Source organism: Poecilia latipinna, unplaced genomic scaffold (genome assembly GCF_001443285.1).
Source record: "Poecilia latipinna isolate Pla-1442-1.1 unplaced genomic scaffold, P_latipinna-1.0 Scaffold982, whole genome shotgun sequence".
Classification (NCBI taxonomy): Eukaryota; Metazoa; Chordata; class Actinopteri; order Cyprinodontiformes; family Poeciliidae; genus Poecilia; species Poecilia latipinna.
In genome coordinates, this window is record NW_015113598.1 from 183,356 (window position 1) to 201,295 (window position 17,940).

Sequence of the window (17,940 nt, forward strand, 5' to 3'; positions counted from 1 at the left end):
TTTCGTTATTCTCTCTATAAAGGTGATTTTTATTTTTTTTTTTTTTTTTTTGGAGGGGTGGTTAATGTGTTAAAGGCTGTAATAATTATAACACAATTATTACAGTGTTCCCAAACAAGGCAGCTAATTTAAATAAAATGTCTTAAAATAAGGAAAACTAAACCTGTTCTAGTGGACTGCTCAATATTCCAACTTCAAAAGCTGTGGTGGACCTGAAACGCACGGTCACTAGTATTTGTAAAACTTAATGAACTAAAGCAATGCTGCAAAATGAGAGTGGGGTCAAGTATCTGCACAGCAACATAAGAGAGCAATAAGTTGGTGTTTTTAAAAGAGGAGCTGCACACTGCGCTGTTCCATTTTAGCTTGGCTTCATTAAATTAGCAGTGACACATTGCGATGCATTGCATCTTGCGGTTTGCTAAAAATAAATGTCACGTTAAACTCTGCTTCAAGTTGTGACTTAAGTGGAAGGCAGAATGCAGTTTAAAGACAGACTTTTTTTTTTTTCCCTCCTTTCACATTTGGTCAAATTTAATGTCAGAGGCAAGTACTTACTGACTCCAATCATTTCTCATCAGGGTCTACATCCCGTGCATATACGTGCTGAACAAAATCGACCAGATCTCCATCGAGGAGCTTGACATCATCTACAAGGTGCCCCACTGTGTCCCAATCTCTGCCCACCACCGCTGGAACTTTGACGACCTGCTGGAGAGGATGTGGGACTACCTGAAGCTTGTTCGCATGTAAGGGTGGATTGATTTGTTCTGTTTGTATTTCTGCGGGGATTCTGAATGAAGTGGGCAAAATGAAATATTTGTTAAAATCCGATTGGGATAATGTGCTCACTTACAGCTACACCAAACCCAAAGGCCAACTTCCCGATTACACGTCTCCTGTTGTACTCCCTGACGGACGAACTTCGGTCGAGGATTTCTGCTTAAAGATTCACAAAAATCTCATCAAAGAATTCAAGTAGTAAGTACTTCAGAGGTTACTCCAGATTTAACACTTAATTTGGTGTGTTTCATAGATTTTATGGGATTTTTATGACGATCACAAATTTCAGAAACAATGGATATTTCATAAGCTAAAAAGAAGCTATTGCAGTAAATGGTGGAACACATCATCAGAGGCATTACCTTCTATTTATTTCATGCTATAGACTAGAAGGACTGTGCTCTAATGAAATGAGAATATTGAAATAAAAGGTAAGTGGAAACACCCAAGGATATGTATACTAATAAATGAAAATATTTATGAATGGCAAATTTAATTTAAAAATATGTTTAGGTTTAGATTAACAGACAGTTGCAATTAAACACTAAATTGAAACAGTAAATAATCTTAATGTACTTATAATTCAAAACATAAGCTTGAAGTGAAGTAAACAATCAGATCTTACAATATAGAACTGCCTAAATAAAATCAGTGAACATTAATGTGACAATTGCCTCTTTCTATTTAAGAGGAATTTTATCCTTCACAGTTTAGAGTGGTCATATTAGTGCTGCCTGAATCAGCCTGAGATCTGGCATCTGTACAATAGCACAGTTAGATTAATGATGGTCCTGCAGATGCATTTTACATGCAGAGCAGTTTCAAGATTTGCACGTTATCCAAGGCAATAGCCGCGCTCTCCATCAAACTCTGCATGCTGCACTGCATTTGCACACGTTCTGTTCACTCTGCTCTATCATCAAGACTATGCAGGTGTCAGTAAAGTAAATAAAATTAAATTGGAAAAACTCCTGCAGGACCCATCACCCACTTGGGGAGCTTTTGCTGCACTGATTCACTCTTTACTAAAACTCATGTTAATGATCAGATTTGTAATTTTTTTAAGATAAAACTCAGATATGAGTACTTGGATTAACCAGGTCTGAGAAAAGGTTTTTTTTTCAGACCCTGCATTCCTAATTTAAATTGTAAAAAATCTTAATAACAGGTATTTTTCTTTACATTTCAGGTTTAGTTTTGTACCTTACATTATATTTTACCCGCATCTCCTAATGGGTGAGGCAGAACCATCAATCACTCCCTGTGTTAGTGCTTCAGAGCATTAAACGTCCTCAAGGGAGATGATTGGTCAAACTGACACATGCAGATAGAGGCATTTTCTGTCTTTACCTAAATGCTTTTTTGTCATGTTAGCCACTCTATAGTAAATTGATCATTTTAGCCAAGAATAAATGGTTTTCTTTTTTCTTCTTCTTCTTCCAGCGCGCTGGTGTGGGGCTCCTCTGTGAAACACAACCCCCAGAAAGTGGGGAAGGACCATGTTATGGAGGATGAAGATGTTATCCAGCTGGTGAAAAAGTGAACTGGGTTTCGAATCACTGCATGGCTCAGCAAATATCACCAGATGTCAATTAAAACACCTCTGTCTTGTTTGCCGTGTTGTTGTAATGGTGACATCAATGCGACACATTTGGACGTACCCGCAGTACCTAACACCATAAATAGTTCATATTGAATGTTGGTTAAGGCTTGCATTAACAACCTGAAGCTGTACAATAAAAAATCTAAATATACAATTGAATTTGTCTTATTTCTTCTGCCACTGTTCATTTTGCACGAGCTGCATGTAATTTGAGACTAAAGCGTTTCTGCAGTGTGACGTTGGAAGAACTCGTGTCACTGCGAACATTTCAGTCTGGCTGAAGAGGAGGCAAAATAAAAAAAATAAAAAAACCTTGTTTGAAAGCAAAAGTGATTTATGTGACATTGATGATGAAGCCAGTTATTCAGACTGGTGGGCCCATTCCTCCCCCACCCACTCCTGTGGGGTACGGCCACTCAGGTTAATCAGTTCATTCACTCAAATGTGTTCTGGGGGTCATCAGATGCAAGCTGTTTGCAAGTAACAAAACTCCAGAGAGCAAAAATAAAGCTTTTATTATCAGCCATGGGCTCTGTGGTAGAGACTGCTGTTAGTATGCTGCATGCACCAGTGGAGGGTGGAGGAGCCATGTTGTTTCTGCAGATTCAAGTCTGCGAATAAAGCCGATTGCTTTAGTACGTGCAAAGGCAAGCGGTATTGCCGACGCAGCAAATATCACTTATCTTTCTTGTTTTCTATTTCAACAAATTCAACTTTGCTGTGTATGTAGAAATCTAAATCATGATGAATTTATATATTCCAGCAGTGAGTTTAGTGTTTTAACCTTTGCATTTTATTTTTCTCTTGTTTTAACTAACTGCTTTAAGGAATGCAGATTCCTGTAACTACGTGGTCCTGAATAAATCAATTCAGACAAATACAGTAAAAGAATATAGATGGAGCTTTTTAAAGATGAAAATTTAAAATCGGAGCAAAGCCAATCCCTCTTTTATAATAAAGCAATGTACCTTGTGATTTATCAGGGGTGAAACTTCTCATGTGGAGAATAACGTATTAAATAAAAGCTATTTGAAGTACATTTGCAGCCCTGATTTATCTCTACTCACTAGAAGTGTGAAATTAGTTTTCTGGAAAGAAAAAAACTGGAAGACTTAACTTGGCAATACTGAAATGCTTTTGGCACTCTCTACTGAAAACCATTTGATTTTCCAAAATCTATATACTTAAATTGTTGCAATGCAATGTTGAGAATCAAGGTCTTCAAACAATGTTTGAAAGTCAAGGTAATTTTAACAAGACCAGAAGGTTCAGAAAGGGAGAATTTTTTGCTATAGACTGAATGTAACTAACCAGATGCTTTTTAGTAAAAGCTGCAGTGGTTGAGCGTGAGGTCTACTGTCCAGCAACAGCAGGATCAGCCCTCCCCAGACACCGCTTCTACCCCACTCCCCCTTTTACCCTGTAAATTATAGCAGCACTTTAGCTAATGAAAGAGTTGAGGACTGGGCACTAATAAAAGCCATTAAGTGAATAAAGCACTTCCCCCTCTAACAAAATTAAAGAATCCACCCATTTAGAGAGGGCAGACTATGTATTAATATTTATGAAATGCGGAACCGGCCGCCCCCACCTACCCCAAACTCCACCAACCCCGTATCCAATCCCAGATTGACCAAGTCTTCATTGCCATAGCACCTATCCCAAGAGAATGTCGCCAACTCCTCCTAGCTTGAAGGAGGGGCACAGGAGATGGGGACTTGAAGGCTGCTGAGGACGAAGTCAGAACAGTCTTTCACAAGTAGAGCAAGCTGGAAGACCCCAAGACTCTACTCAGATCATCCAGACATCTTCATCACCGAACAGCAACCTGAGGCCAAGGGACACAAAGGTGGGTTTCTTAGCTAGAAGTTGTCCGGAAAATCCAAAATAGATGAAGAGTATTTTATTTAGAGTGAATCCCGGATAGGCAGGTTGCTTTGACCTTCAGTCAGAAGAGCATTTAACATCTGGTTTGTCTTTTCTAACATTTCTTTTCAAAATCAAGATTTATAGATGATTTGATAGCAGTTCCTGAAAGATCTCTGTTAGAATGGCCCTTCTGAAAGCTTGGAAAAAGTAAGGTAAGATAGCATATTCATGTGTCATAATCATCAGCACATTAAAATCATCCCATCAGCTTTACTTCATCTTACGGAAAACATGCTCATCCTGAAAAACGTCCACCGCCATCGCCCACCGTCTTCGCACAAATCCCTCCAACTCCTGCACCGTTTGGTCCCGAAGAACAGCGAGTTTTTTCTTGCTGCATTGATATTCATTACGACATCATTTCATCACACAAAGTGGTTCAGTTGCCTGAGCTCTAAGTTGATTATCGCACCACGCTTTCTCGTTTGAGTAAGACGTCTCTGGGGAGCTGAAAGAGACACTGGAGAAGGTAACAAGATTGAGAAACCTTTTGGGGAAACAACTCCCTTAGCTTGATGGTATCTTGACTCTTGACATTGCACTCACTGGCTGATAACAAGGTTAGTCCTGAGATGTAAGACGGGTTGTGTCTTTGCGTTGAGGAGATGGTCAATGTCCGCAGATGGACTGCAGAGATACAGCTATAATTCTTGGGGTCAGTGGGCCACCGCGGCTCTTTTAGAGTTAATTACAAGCGAAATTCGAGAGTCTGGGTTCTTTGAGACACAATGAGTCTAAGTAAGATCGCCCAAACTCGGTTTTCATTGATCAGTGGGAAAATACCTATTTGACTTGCAAGAAAAAAAAGTAAGCCAGTGAATCTTAGACTTGTTGCACACATCATAGTGAAAATTATTTGGTTCTAATGCATATTTTAAAAATAAGCTACAGAATTTTCTTGTTTCCTTTTGTTCAGGCGTGTCTCAAACAAAGGCGAGAAGGGTGAGAGGGTGGGGTGTGACGCAGTTTGTGCGCAGGAAGGGTGGTACCCTTTTTTTCCGCAGTGAGCATGACCTATGACTAATCTTTTTTTTTATATTCTGCAGATGTTTTTAACTGCGGGATCTAAGTATAACCAAAGGATCTAGCCAATCAAACGACAAGACAGGACTCTAAAGAACTTTTTGACTTTTACCTAGCAGAACCTGCTGAACTGAACTGGATTATTCTATTGTAGAAACCAATGGAAAAAATCATGAGATAGAGTTTTTTAGGATTTAAGCTTAGGCTAGGACAAGATGTATTTTTTTAAGATATAAAAAATATGTTCTTTTGCAAAAAGCCCTTCTACCACATGAATTCAATAACCTGCGCTGTTCTTTGGCGGGAATGCAGGGTAAGACTTTGGCGATATGCGTTGGCTTTTCTCGTCTTTGCCCAAGACTCCATTGTGCTTGATCTAACCATGCAGTGCATCCCGTGTCCATGGTTGTGCCAAGCACCTTGGAGGCTTGTGAGCGCAACCTACAGTCATCTCCCAAGCGAAGGCATCGAAATATTTTACACATTCGCAGTTTTGCATTTGCTTGATGTGAAAACCTGTAATAGGGATGAAGATTTTATAATGACTGCAAACCACTGAATAAAATTTTTTTTTCTGAGTTTGGTTTTAATCAACATGTCTTGTTTTACTTCATGCTGCACTTTAAAATTCAGAACTATGACTAATAAATTGAAACTAAATGCTATGTGTGTGTTAATTTTTTTTAGTTGAATAAACTGGATGGAGGTTGGGGGGGATGTGGTATGACAGGGGTCATTCAGTTCAAATTATTCATACAGATAAAGCTGTCATTATCTACAAGCTGGGTGGTCAAAATATGTCCCATTCATAGAAACGATCAATTACAGTAAGTGCTCGGTGGCTTTTAACTCCGTCCAATAATTTCAGTCTCTAGAGGTCATACATTAAAACGATCTTCCGCCTGTCAGGACTGCAGATGCATCACAGACGTGTAAATCAAACCACTGCTGCAAAAAGACTGAAAAACAAGTGTTCAGGATGAGTTTATATACCTGGATTAATGTTGAAATTACTCTGTTCTATCCAGAGCTCAGCTACTTATTTAAATTCAGTCGTTGTTGTCTGACCAGAACTGATACACTGCATCAATAAATTTCACTTGTGAAAACCAGACTCCTCATTTCCTTGTGTCTCCTATTGTAATCGATTCATATTTTGCCTATTTCTTTTTTTAATTTTGTCTTGAATAAGAACCACAAATACATTTTTTCTAGTTTAAAACTCACCATGAATGACCACCCTTGCACTATTAATGGTGAACTTCTTAATGGAGAATTACTTTGCAATAAATATGTAACATGAAAGTGTTTCACAGGTTTACCATCAATATTTACATGAATAGAAATAACTTCAATCATCAAAATTTCATGTAGTTTTTTAAACTATAACTCCCCGGCTATATTTTCTGTCTTGTTATTCTTTTTCTTTTCCTTATTCTGAAGGTCATATTGAGAACATTTCAACAATTACTGACAAGCATTAGTAACCCATCACACTGGGTTATAACTACCTGCTACCATTGGTTAATGAAATCATTACTGCAGTGATTTTGTTTGTTGTTTGACTTGTCAAAATGTCTTCATCAAAATAAAGACAAGAAAATCAATAAAACTGCAGCAGTTTTAGAGATCCAGAAAACAGGACACACACAGACGAATACAAGATCGCCTTATTTTCATGTATAAGCCACCAGTGCATAACTCAGAATTAACATTTACTTTGCATTTATAATGTACAGAACAGTAGCTATGAGAAAATGATAAAGTATTCTCCTAAATGTTAATGCACCCTTTTTTCTGCTTTGGTAATATGTACAAAAAAGGAAGAAATTAATGTAGGATAGAGATGGAAGAGTTATGTATCTATGGGTGAAGCAAAATTGCTACGAACAATGAATGAGGACCTGAGCTGCTCCCATCTCCAAAATGATTTCTCTGAGTGCTCCATGAATGAAATCCTTATTTAAAGCATATAAAACAAAAATGTTGTCAAGCATAAAAATCAAACTACAAATATTAAGTAAAATCTTGAAGGCCAAATCATGTCTGTCAGACTTCATAATTTGAAATTATACAGCAAAGCAATGAATGAAAAAAAAATCTATTCAAAAAGGAGAAAGAAATAAGCCAAAATGTATTATGGTTATAAAGGTTGCACTACCTATAAATATACTATCCTTTGTTATGTTATTGCATAAAATTCATTCCACATCAAAATATGTATTTAATATATCTAAATATATATTATTTGTAACAGTCTTATTTAATGCATAGTACATTATCCAAGCCCAAATATGCCTTCTGCTACTGAAGAAACTCCATAAAATGCGCGTGTGTGCGTGTGTGTGGTGTTTAGATTAAAAATTATGGTCCAGAATGATGTATAATCTGCATTAGTTTTACAGTTATGAGATTTTTTTAAATACCTGAGATTATTTTAACTGAATTTGTATTTTGGAAAAGTGTTAATCAAAAGAAAATACTTATGTAAATTAAAATGCTCAGAATTTTTTTTCTACATTGTCGTAGTAAAGGTGATGAAAATGTAACCAATGTTACAACTTGACATTAACCAATGTTGTTGGCTTAATAGCCAAACTAAATAGATACATTAAAATTAGTATAATGTACGAAAAGTTTTGTAGCATGACTGACCGTATTTTTTAGCAGCTGATCGATTCAGCAGTGCTTTCAGTAAAACCACGAGGCGTCTCTGCAGCTTCTCTCCGACCTTTCACCCAGACTGGAGTACGAGGTTTATACCTTATCCCATTAGACTGGACTACATTGGTTTAACAGAGACAATGCGGATTGTCCTTTTCTCTGGCAGGATGATATATCAGAGCTGTTCTCAAGCTGAAGATGGTGAGACAGACAAAGACGTTTAGACGATCTGGTTAGACTCCAAATTCAGGATATTTCATTTTATTTATCAAAACTATTTGATTATAAATGAAAATAGTTAACATGAACTGCTCCTCATTTACTTAATGAGGTCAAATTAAACAACTTTTTTGCAATAAAGGGGCAAAAAGAACAGCGAGAAAGATTGCACAGCTTGAGGGAAAGCCTTAAAAATCTATGCACACGAACAGTAGCAAACATGTTTTATTGGGTTGAGATTTACACATTTCAGTTCGATTACGACAGACTGAATCTGAAACAAACATTTAAATTTCAATACATCAAATTTCTCTTACCTTACACTACTAAGTTTATTTAAAAAGCAGGACATGCTTCACCACTGAAGTAAATTAAACAAATTCAGGATCAGACTTTGTCACAAAAAAAGAAACAAACTGAATTACACTGAAACAAGAGATTCACTCAGATGCATCAACTACAAATTGTGAACATAACAATTTAGTAGAACATGGAGGGCTTTGTTAAACACCATGTCGGTGCCAGTTTAACAAGCTGTAAACAGTTTAATTAGGCAAGGTTTCAGTCCACAGCATGTGGTTCACTTTGTACATTCATTAGAGACCCTGCATACAGCTCATTTTAAACATCGATGGAGAACACTATGACGTTTCAGTAGAACCTGCATAAAAAAAGAAAATGTATAATTGAAACTCGGGTTAGGTATTGTGAAGCTTTTTGCACATAAAAACGATAAATGTGCCAGACCTACAGTAAAGGAGAAAACCACGTAAAACAGAGTGAAAACAAACTAAACAGAGAAATGCAAAAAACCAGATTCAAAACGAGAACTTAAATATACATCCAGACAAATTGTCATGTGGCACGGTCTACGCAGGGCACTGCTTTGTGTGTTTTTGTGCAACCTCCTCACTACGACCACTTTAGTACCTTTTCTAATGAGGATTTATGCGGTTTTTGTAAGACACTATGCCTCTACTGCTGAAAGACTGCAATATCTTCAGAAGGCTGGCAGCTTTGAACACTGAGATGACTACAAACTCCTGTTTATCTTCTTCAAATGTAAAAAAAAAAAATATATATATATATATATTTTTTTTTTTTTTTACATTTAACCTCTTATCCAGTAAAATGACCCTATTGTGCAGCAAAAAAACTACAACCTCCTCATCCATGAAATGCAGGAACCTCTTGTGAAGCGTTTCTCACAGCGGCCACAGTTCTTCATCAGGCAGTGGGTTCATTGGGTCAAGGCCTTGCATTTCAGTGATAAAGTCCACCAGGATTCAGTCATATTCACCTCCCTGTATCAAAGTCAAGACAAACCACATGACTTTCCATGGAGCTTTGAAAAAAGAAGAGAGAGAGAAACAGTGCTTTGGCAAAAGCCTCTTCACAAACAGGAAAGCTGGCTGGATCTTATAGTTACAGAAGACACGCCACTGCCAAACCATGATGAGAGACACACGGCAGTGGCTGAATACGAAAACTGTGCCACCGTCATGGATGGCACCTTGTAATGCCATCCGTCATATTCTGGCTGCCTCATTCACAAACAGTATAACGGCATCTACATGTGTCTGCAGGTTGGACTACAAACCCCTTAACTGTCATGAGGACACCGGTGTCCTTATGGCCCCGCTGACTTGCATGTGGGTGTGTTTGGGGTGACAGTTAAGGGGTTCTTTTGTAGCAGTACCCTAAAGGTTTCATTGGAGGACTTCAAACAGACTCGAGTGCAAATTAAAACATGCCAGAGTTGACTCCTGGACGACTTCCATCTCAAGCGTAGATGTGACCGGGACCACCAGTGTGTGTGTTTTCAGCACCTAGGCGCTCCTGACTCGGCTGACGGCTGGACTCGCTGGATTTCCTGGATTTGATGACGCCGGTGTAGTCGTGAATCCCGACCTCCAAGTTCTTGGCCCGCAAGGCGGCAGTATGGAGCTTCTCTAGAAAGTCTGGCATACCTGGCAGGGAGTTCACCAGCAATTTTACTCAGGAACATATGATAAATATGCAACCAACTCAAAAAAAAAAACAACACACAACTCTCCAACATAGATAATAAACATGGACAGGGTTCCTATAAAGTTGCAATTTCAAAATTCCAGGATTTCCCCCAATTTTTTTTTAAATATTATTCAGCTTCTGATATAGGTATAAAATTTTTGAGGTTTAGAGTCAGTGTTTTTAAAGCATTGAAAGTTTTAAAACTGGCACAAATCCATTTTTAATCACCGGAGCGACGGCCAAGTGTTGAGGATACAACACTGTAAACAGGGTTTGCACACTTTTCAAGAATTTCCAAGGTAAGTTTTCAAACTTTTCCAGCGCCAAACAGATCCTGTACTTGTTTGTCTAATGGGAGAACAGTATTATACTAAGTTTTCATAACATTATTATCTGCAAAGAAATGCCCAAGTCATATTTTGTTAAGAAAACATTTCCCTAATCTCAATGTTTTGAGAAAAACTAAATCTCAAGATGGTTTAGTAACAGTTTGATTATAGTTCAGCATCCTAAAATGGGATTTCAGGTTAACCTTGTTTTGTCATATAACAATTATCTACATGATGTCAGTTTTTATGTTGTTGATTACAGCTTACAGCAGTGTCTTCACGACAAAATTATGAGTTCCCAGTCAAGTTTTTGGCACAATACCAATTTAGTTACGTCAAGATCACAAGATTATGAACTCACTTTGTTATAACCTTAATTACAGTGAAGGTGGTTATTTCAGCTCCGTGTCTGAAATGGGTATATTAAATTTATTTTAACTGAATGTTTATATACAGCTAACAAGAGTTAAAAGCATAAACTGTAAGTTTAGGGCAGTAAAAAAAAGAGCTCACCACTTGACACCATCCAGCTCACACAGTAACGAGGAAAGACCGTCTGTGGATCATCACTGTAGGTCAGCAAGTAATCAAAACCATTCTGTGAAGGAAAACGCGAAATCAATACAAAACCTTAAAAACACATTTTTTATAAGCTTAAAATAACTGAATAATTCAAAACTGATTACAAACCTCATCAAAGGACTTATGAGGACGAATGACCATCTTTGATTGGTATGACTGGACCCTCACAAATTCTTGAGTCTCTGGGACTCTAGGATGCTGCACGGCTCTACACAAAACAACAACACACACCAAGTTACGAGATACACACATCATTCGGTTTGTTTGTGTCTGTAAATGTACGAAACACCAATCAAGTTTACAATTGGATGCAAATATTTATGAGCCCCACCTGGATACCAAGACCATCATGTTATTTTCCACGTCAACGTCATACCGCCGCACATAAACATAGTCTCTTGAATACAACGGGTACTGTGAAGGAACAATAAAGACACATTTGTTTCTAAAACTGAAAAATTGTGGTCATTTTTTTTGTTTCTAATACATAAAACATTGTGTGGAGGATAAGCAGCAAACTTACTGGAAAGTGTGTCGCCCAGTGCACAACTTCGGAGCCCGTGTTGGCGTCCCTGTCAACCACTTCAAGCTTGATGACCAACGAATCCCACTTCTTCCTGTACTCAGTGTCCAACTGAGGGAAAGGGGGAAAGTGTCAGTAAATACAGAACAAGCATTTATGGTTTACAATAACCTTGTGATACAAATTTTGAGCAAATTTTTAAAAGATGTTGCGAGAAAGAAAATGCTAATTAAGTGTGTTTACATCTACGCGAATCAGTCAGGTAATGTAAAGCGTAATTCCGTTAGATGCTGCTTACGCATTGCTATAAGAAAAAAAATAAATAATTCAGACTTCCGTGCTTCCAGTACGACACAAACCCACCAGTGGATGAGAGCGTACCGCCCTGAGGTAGTGCTAAACATTTTTGTTCCAAATTTTAGGCTTTTAAAACTCTGAGGACATTTCAGTACAAAACATTATCTTGGCTGGACTTTATTTTAATAATCAACAATTATTGAAACAGCAGAAGTGGAAGTTGACATTTTATTCAACAGTGTCATAAAGGAATATTATATAGATTTATTGGCATCTGGACTAAAATGAGCTACAGCTAACAAATCTAAAACACTTAAAACTTGTAAAATACAGCCAAGTGTTACCTTTACTGAATACAGATTATTCTTAACACAAAAGGGAAGCAAAGAGTAAAGCTGCTTTTTGTATTTTTGAAAGAGCTGTGGGGTTATCGTCACTTAAATACCAAACAGCGTAAAAAGCACTTTTGGAAATTCCTATGACTTGCAAAACATTTTTCCAAGCCCATCTTTTTTCTATGAGCTTCCAATTAGTAGTTCCAGTCGACTGCTCTTCTAAATGTGACAGACTAAGTGGAACATAATGAGATTAATGAGACTTTACCTGTACATTGAAGAACTGTCTTGGTGTGACATCGTTGTAGGAACCCAACACTGCAGGAAAAAACAAGAACAAAAATGCCAACTCAGATTGTTGTCCTACGTGCCCATCAGAAACTTGGGTGTCAGATAGCAACCACGCTGACCTCTGTATTCATAGAGCTGGGTGTCGGAAATTTGCCTCTTCCACACTTTGATATCCTTCTTGTCCACCACAACTTCCCAGCCACTTTCCTGGTACGCGGCCTTGTTGCTAGATGTCGTGCATAGCTTTTTCACAGCTTCCATGGCTTCCAGCTCGAGTCCACATCTTTAAAGAAACGCCAGTGTCAAAACAGGATTAGCACACAAGTCAGAGCTCACACGATAGCTCACGGGGAAATCAATCCAACTCACTGCAGGTTGCAGTTACCAATTGGTTACATGTAGGCATGGGCCAGTAACAGGTGTCAATGTATATTAAGGTTATAATAAATACAGAATTAGAACAAATTTTTTGTCAAACAGTTGCTATGGTTTAAAGTCCTGAAAATAAAATGCCAGAGAACACGCTGGATTAGCTAGTTTCTTATAGCTGCATAAAGTTTCATAGATTACTGCGAGTGTTACCATCTTGCGGTAAATGCTGCCCTTAGCTGATTTATATCAGCTGTGGACAGCAAAAGTCCATCCAGAGGCCAATATTGTTGGCAACAACAACATGAATGCAAGAACCTGAAATATAATAGCCTCCAAAATATTGCTTCAAAGGTCTCCTTTGCAATTGGAGACCTCGATCAGTGAGGACAACACTTTTATATTATGTCCGGCAAGTTAAGGAGTTACTATCAGCTTGTGTTACTTGTGTTAATCTCAAAAGAGCAAAATATTCAGCACAACAGTTGAAACTACCATAGTCTATGCAACATACTTGCCATTTCACTTAAATGTGTGGTAACACTTTATTTGAAGGGGGTTGAATAAGACTGACATAACTCCTGTCATAAACATGAATAAGCCTTCATGAATATTTATGACTGTTGTCATAAAGCGTCATTCGATAAATTATCACACTTTTAGTACAAAGTTGACATTATTCAAAATGTCTTTGTTACGACAACTTGACGTTAACCAAGAAATCATTACTGATATAAATTTGTTATAAAAGTATTACTGATTGCACTTTAAAAATTAGGTAACTATGTTATTAAAGGTTACGTTTAAACAGTAATGATTTCTTGGTTAATGTCAAGTTGTCATAAAAGAGACACTTTGAATAATGTCAACTTTGTATTAAAAGTGTCATAATTTACCAAATGATGCTTTATGACAGTCATAAATATTCATGAAGGCTTATTCATGTTCATGACAGGTATTATGTCATGTTTATGACGGTGTCATGACGATCTTATTCAACCCCCTTCAAATAAAGTGTTACCAAATGTGTTAGAATTGAGAAATATATAAACATATTATTAATCATTTTATTTATAATGCCCTTTATATCTCCAATTGAAATCTCAAAGGGTACAAATGACCTCAAATAATATGTTAAACTATCTCTGTAGCAAATCGGCGCCTTTTTTCTTATGAATAAAAATAAGATGGCCATGCTACAAATTATTTTACAATTATGTAAATACCATGCTATTTTTATTTTTTTACTGAAGGTAATCATACTCTGGGAATAAACATAGAAATGCATTGAAACTAATGTTTCTAGCTATAAGATTTTGCAACGAGAGGGCAATTTATTTGTCGGAGTGACTGTTTTAGTTCCCTAAAATAGGATAATGTCTCTCCATCCCAGCTGTCCATGGGTGAGGTGCAAGGAGTTCTCACCTGCGGATCTCCTCATCTTGTATCTTCTCACTCTCCCACAAGAAAACCCCAGCCAAAGCCGCCACAAGCTTCCCAGTGGGGGCGTGATTGCTCTGAAATCTGCGCCAAATGTTGCCAACCAGGGTCCACCTGGTTCGCTCGGAGTACAAATTGGAGTAAAGCTCGCCCACTTGGCAGGCCCGCCGGAGCCTTTGACCGGTCACAAAGCCACAGTGGTCAGCAAATATGGACAGCAGTCCCTTCTTTTTCTTCTGACCCGAGGCCCTGTTGGAGCCCACACCTGCTCTCTGGAGCCAGGAGAGCAGCAGGCCCAAGTTCCTGCCCAGCCTTGGGAACCTCTGGAGTTTCTCCATGCCTTCCTCCACTGTACACCCGAGAGACCTGCTGCTCTGGAGCCGCATTGTATTGACTCCGATCTCGCAGATGGGACGTCGGGGCACGGAGTGAAACATGACTGACAGCTGTGACCGTGTACAAGGTCCCAGAGATAAATGCCAATGGCAGGACAGCGCAGCAGCAACGTTACCAAGCTAACTTTTTAAACAAGCCGGACGTTCCAAAAAGAACCACCATAGATTACCCCTGTGTGTATAAAGAAGCAGGGTTTTAGTTAGCAGTAGTCATAACTTCACTCTGGTAGCAACTCTTGCTGTCAACCCCTGTGTGAACACGCTACATGTATCGTTAGCATTAGCTAGCAGGCTTTCATACTAACTATTTCGCCGCAAACAAAGGAACCCAAACCCCTCTGACGCCACTCTTATATTCGAACTGAAACATAAAAATGTGCAACATAAACTATATGATCACACCAGACCTCTATAAACCTGGTTATCTCTCCTTATGACAGACTCACGCTTTCCAAACTCTACCATCTCATTTGACCTCCTCTTCCTTTCGTGTCTTTCACGCCCACTCCTAAGGCCCGCCTTCCTGAGCGGAAATTAGCAGTATTCGGCATTTCTGATTGGTCGAGAGGGATGCCCGTCAAAGCTTCAGGCGCTTAAGTGCCAGCATTTTTGTATGTCCGCTTCTTCCCTCAAAGAAGGCTTTCCCCATCAGACTGAACCTGGATCAGCTTGCTTGTCCCACGTTTTCCTGCGAACACTCATTGTTAAAAAAAAACTGAAGCGTAAATTTAAAACCTGATCCAGGATCGGTGTTTTAGAAAAGCAGAAATGACAAGATATAAAGAGGAAGTGAAAGTCGCCCTCAAGTGGTACAGTTAAAAAAAAAAAAAAGTCTGTAGCCAACATTTACACTATTGTACAAAAATATAATCGTATAGTACGAATGATTTAGGGTTGTCATAGTTGCTGTAAAACGTCAAAACTAAAGGTAACAATAATAAACCAAATAAAACATATGAAATATTAACCACACACTTTGCTGCTTTCACAATCCGCGTCATTTTAAATCTATGAAAACGCTTGCAAACATACAGACGCGAGTAGGGAGACGCACATCCCTGCCGAACAGCGTCAGTAGGGATAAATATAAGACGAACGGTAAGATCAGACATCATGGATCAGGAGAGCAACACAATACATAAGTTAAGAAAGCACATGATGCAGTCACTTCATTCCTCAACCATCTCCTGAAACTGTTATGGTGGAACATTATGTTATGATTGATTCAGCTTCCAATTGTGCTTTTAGTAAAATATTGTTTGATTGATTGCTTAGGATGTTAAGTTTGAATGATGAAGTATTTGCTATATAGCCAATTAAGGTTAAGTCACGATTTAAAGAACAAATTGTGCTAATACATCAACAGTAAATATTGTGAAGACAAAACGTTTATTTCTTTTAATATATATACTTTTTTATTTAAAACCTTTGCTTGGGGTTGTGTGTTTTATGTAGAAATGTTGATATTTTTGAAGAATACAGTGTTCAGTGATTTGGATAACTAAAGTCCCATTAAACAATAAGACAGACAGCAGACAAATGCTGTTACATTTAATTTATTACACCTTTTGTTTGTACCTTAAGAAGAATACATTAATTAAGAGAAAGTAAGTTAGTAACCCCATCCACACTCCATGCCACTTGGTGTCAGTATTGTACCAATGTCAGCGATCATTAGTGACAACCAGCATCATGACAACTAGAAAAAACCGGTCATTGAGACAGAGTTGCAGAGAAGTTTGATGCAGAGTTAGGCTATAAAACAATACAACAAAGATTTTGACAAAACACAGAGCGGTCTTCATTTTGTCACCCAAAAATGGACAAAAACAAGGCACAACTACAAATCTTCTTGGAGTTGGAGAGCAGAAGAGCTCCCTCGAGTTACATGTTAACTATGCAGATCCACAGCTCAGGTGGGAGAATCTGGTGAGAGAACAAATTTTAGACATAAATCTGCCCTTTTGTGAAAACTGAAACTCCACATCCTTCTCGCCATCACGCTACCATATTTGTAGCAGCATGAAGCTGTGGATGTGGTTTTCTTCAGCAGAGACAAGGAAGGTGACCAGAAGTGATGGGAAGACAAATCCTGAAAGAAAATCTGTTTAGTGACTGCAAAAGACTAGACTGGGGCAGTGGATTGTCTTTCAGTAGCATATTGACTAGGAATACTGCAAGATGGTTTAGATCAAATCATGTTTCAGTCAGAACTGAGAAAAAAACAAATCCAACTGAGAATCGGTTGCAAGAACAATATGTTCTCCATCCAAGACTGAGCTGCACTTTTCAGTCTCTAAAAGTGCAAAGTAGAGATATACCCCAAATATTTCCAGCTGATTTTGCAGTGAAAGACAAATCTTGCAAATGCATTCCACCCACTTGCCTGATTCTTAATAGAAAATAAGAAAATGTTGTATTGTATCCTCTCACAAAACAAACATACTCTTCTGAGTTGGTATACCACACATAGTTCCAATAAAATACACAGATGTTTGTGGTTGCAACGTGTCAAAAAAGAAAAAACAAGATGGGCGTGAACACTTTTGCAAGGACCTCACTGTGCTGACCAAAAATGTAGTGTCTGAGCCTCCTTAATTGTAGAAATCATAACAACACTCCCTTAAAGGATATATAACAGAATGTTATACTGGATACCAGTAAATAATTTCTGCAAGTCATGACTCATCAGTGGAAGGGGGCAGAATGATAGATATAGAGACCACAGAATAACACTCAACTCTGTCTGACCCCATTACAAAATTACAAACATTCCAAACCAAATTAACTTGCCCTGTTCAATAAGAGTAGCAATAATATTAAATCTTTATCAGATTTAAAGGAGTTCCTCCTATTTAAAATTTAATAAACAAGCTCTGTTAACTCCTTTTAGACCTAAACTGAAAATATTCCTACAAAAGATATGGTTTACGTTCGGTTACATTATGTATGTAAGACTAGGTATAAAATCAAACCCTTGTGTTTATTTTTTGTAAAAAAATAAAATAAAATAAATAAATAAATAAATAAATAAATAATAGTAATTTGTTCATATCAAAATTGACCTAAAGCAGCAAGATAGTAACAATTCAATTGCTGTTACCGTAATATGCGCCAGGGGGCGCCGTTTCATTTACGCAGTAAA

At 37.9% G+C, this 17,940-nt stretch overlaps 2 protein-coding genes and 1 long non-coding RNA gene across 5 annotated transcripts in view; 1 reads left to right on the forward strand and 2 right to left on the reverse strand.

Annotated features, from left to right (window-relative positions):
• Window positions 1-2,540, forward strand: part of drg1 (developmentally regulated GTP binding protein 1) — a 9,276-nt gene extending 6,736 nt beyond the window's left edge. The window contains exons 7-9 of the mRNA XM_015050287.1: window positions 582-749; window positions 859-981; window positions 2,227-2,540. Coding sequence (XP_014905773.1) covers window positions 582-749; window positions 859-981; window positions 2,227-2,326 — 391 coding nt within the window. The 3' untranslated portion in view covers window positions 2,327-2,540. The remainder of the gene's footprint in view (window positions 1-581; window positions 750-858; window positions 982-2,226) is intronic.
• Window positions 2,541-8,427: 5,887 nt separating this feature from the next.
• On the reverse strand, window positions 8,428-15,344 carry stard7 (StAR related lipid transfer domain containing 7). 3 transcript variants are annotated; one of them, XM_015050278.1, is made up of 9 exons: window positions 15,242-15,344; window positions 14,386-14,967; window positions 12,711-12,874; window positions 12,569-12,618; window positions 11,669-11,779; window positions 11,477-11,559; window positions 11,254-11,353; window positions 11,077-11,161; window positions 8,428-10,191 (listed from the first exon to the last, which is right to left on the reverse strand). In XM_015050278.1, the coding sequence occupies exons 2-9, from the start codon at window positions 14,835-14,837 to the stop codon at window positions 10,004-10,006; spliced, it is 1,233 nt and encodes a 410-aa protein (XP_014905764.1). In that variant the 5' UTR covers window positions 14,838-14,967; window positions 15,242-15,344; the 3' UTR covers window positions 8,428-10,003. The 3 variants fall into 3 exon arrangements, with proteins under 3 accessions (XP_014905764.1, XP_014905766.1, XP_014905765.1); XM_015050280.1 differs by having other exon boundaries at window positions 8,428-9,525; window positions 10,051-10,191; window positions 14,386-15,304; XM_015050279.1 differs by having other exon boundaries at window positions 15,258-15,298.
• Window positions 15,345-16,424: 1,080 nt separating this feature from the next.
• LOC106958397 (uncharacterized) lies at window positions 16,425-17,234 on the reverse strand. Its single transcript, XR_001427144.1, has 3 exons — window positions 17,117-17,234; window positions 16,803-16,887; window positions 16,425-16,721 (listed from the first exon to the last, which is right to left on the reverse strand). It is a non-coding gene; the product is annotated as an uncharacterized LOC106958397 (long non-coding RNA).
• Between the last annotated feature and the right edge of the window lie 706 nt (window positions 17,235-17,940).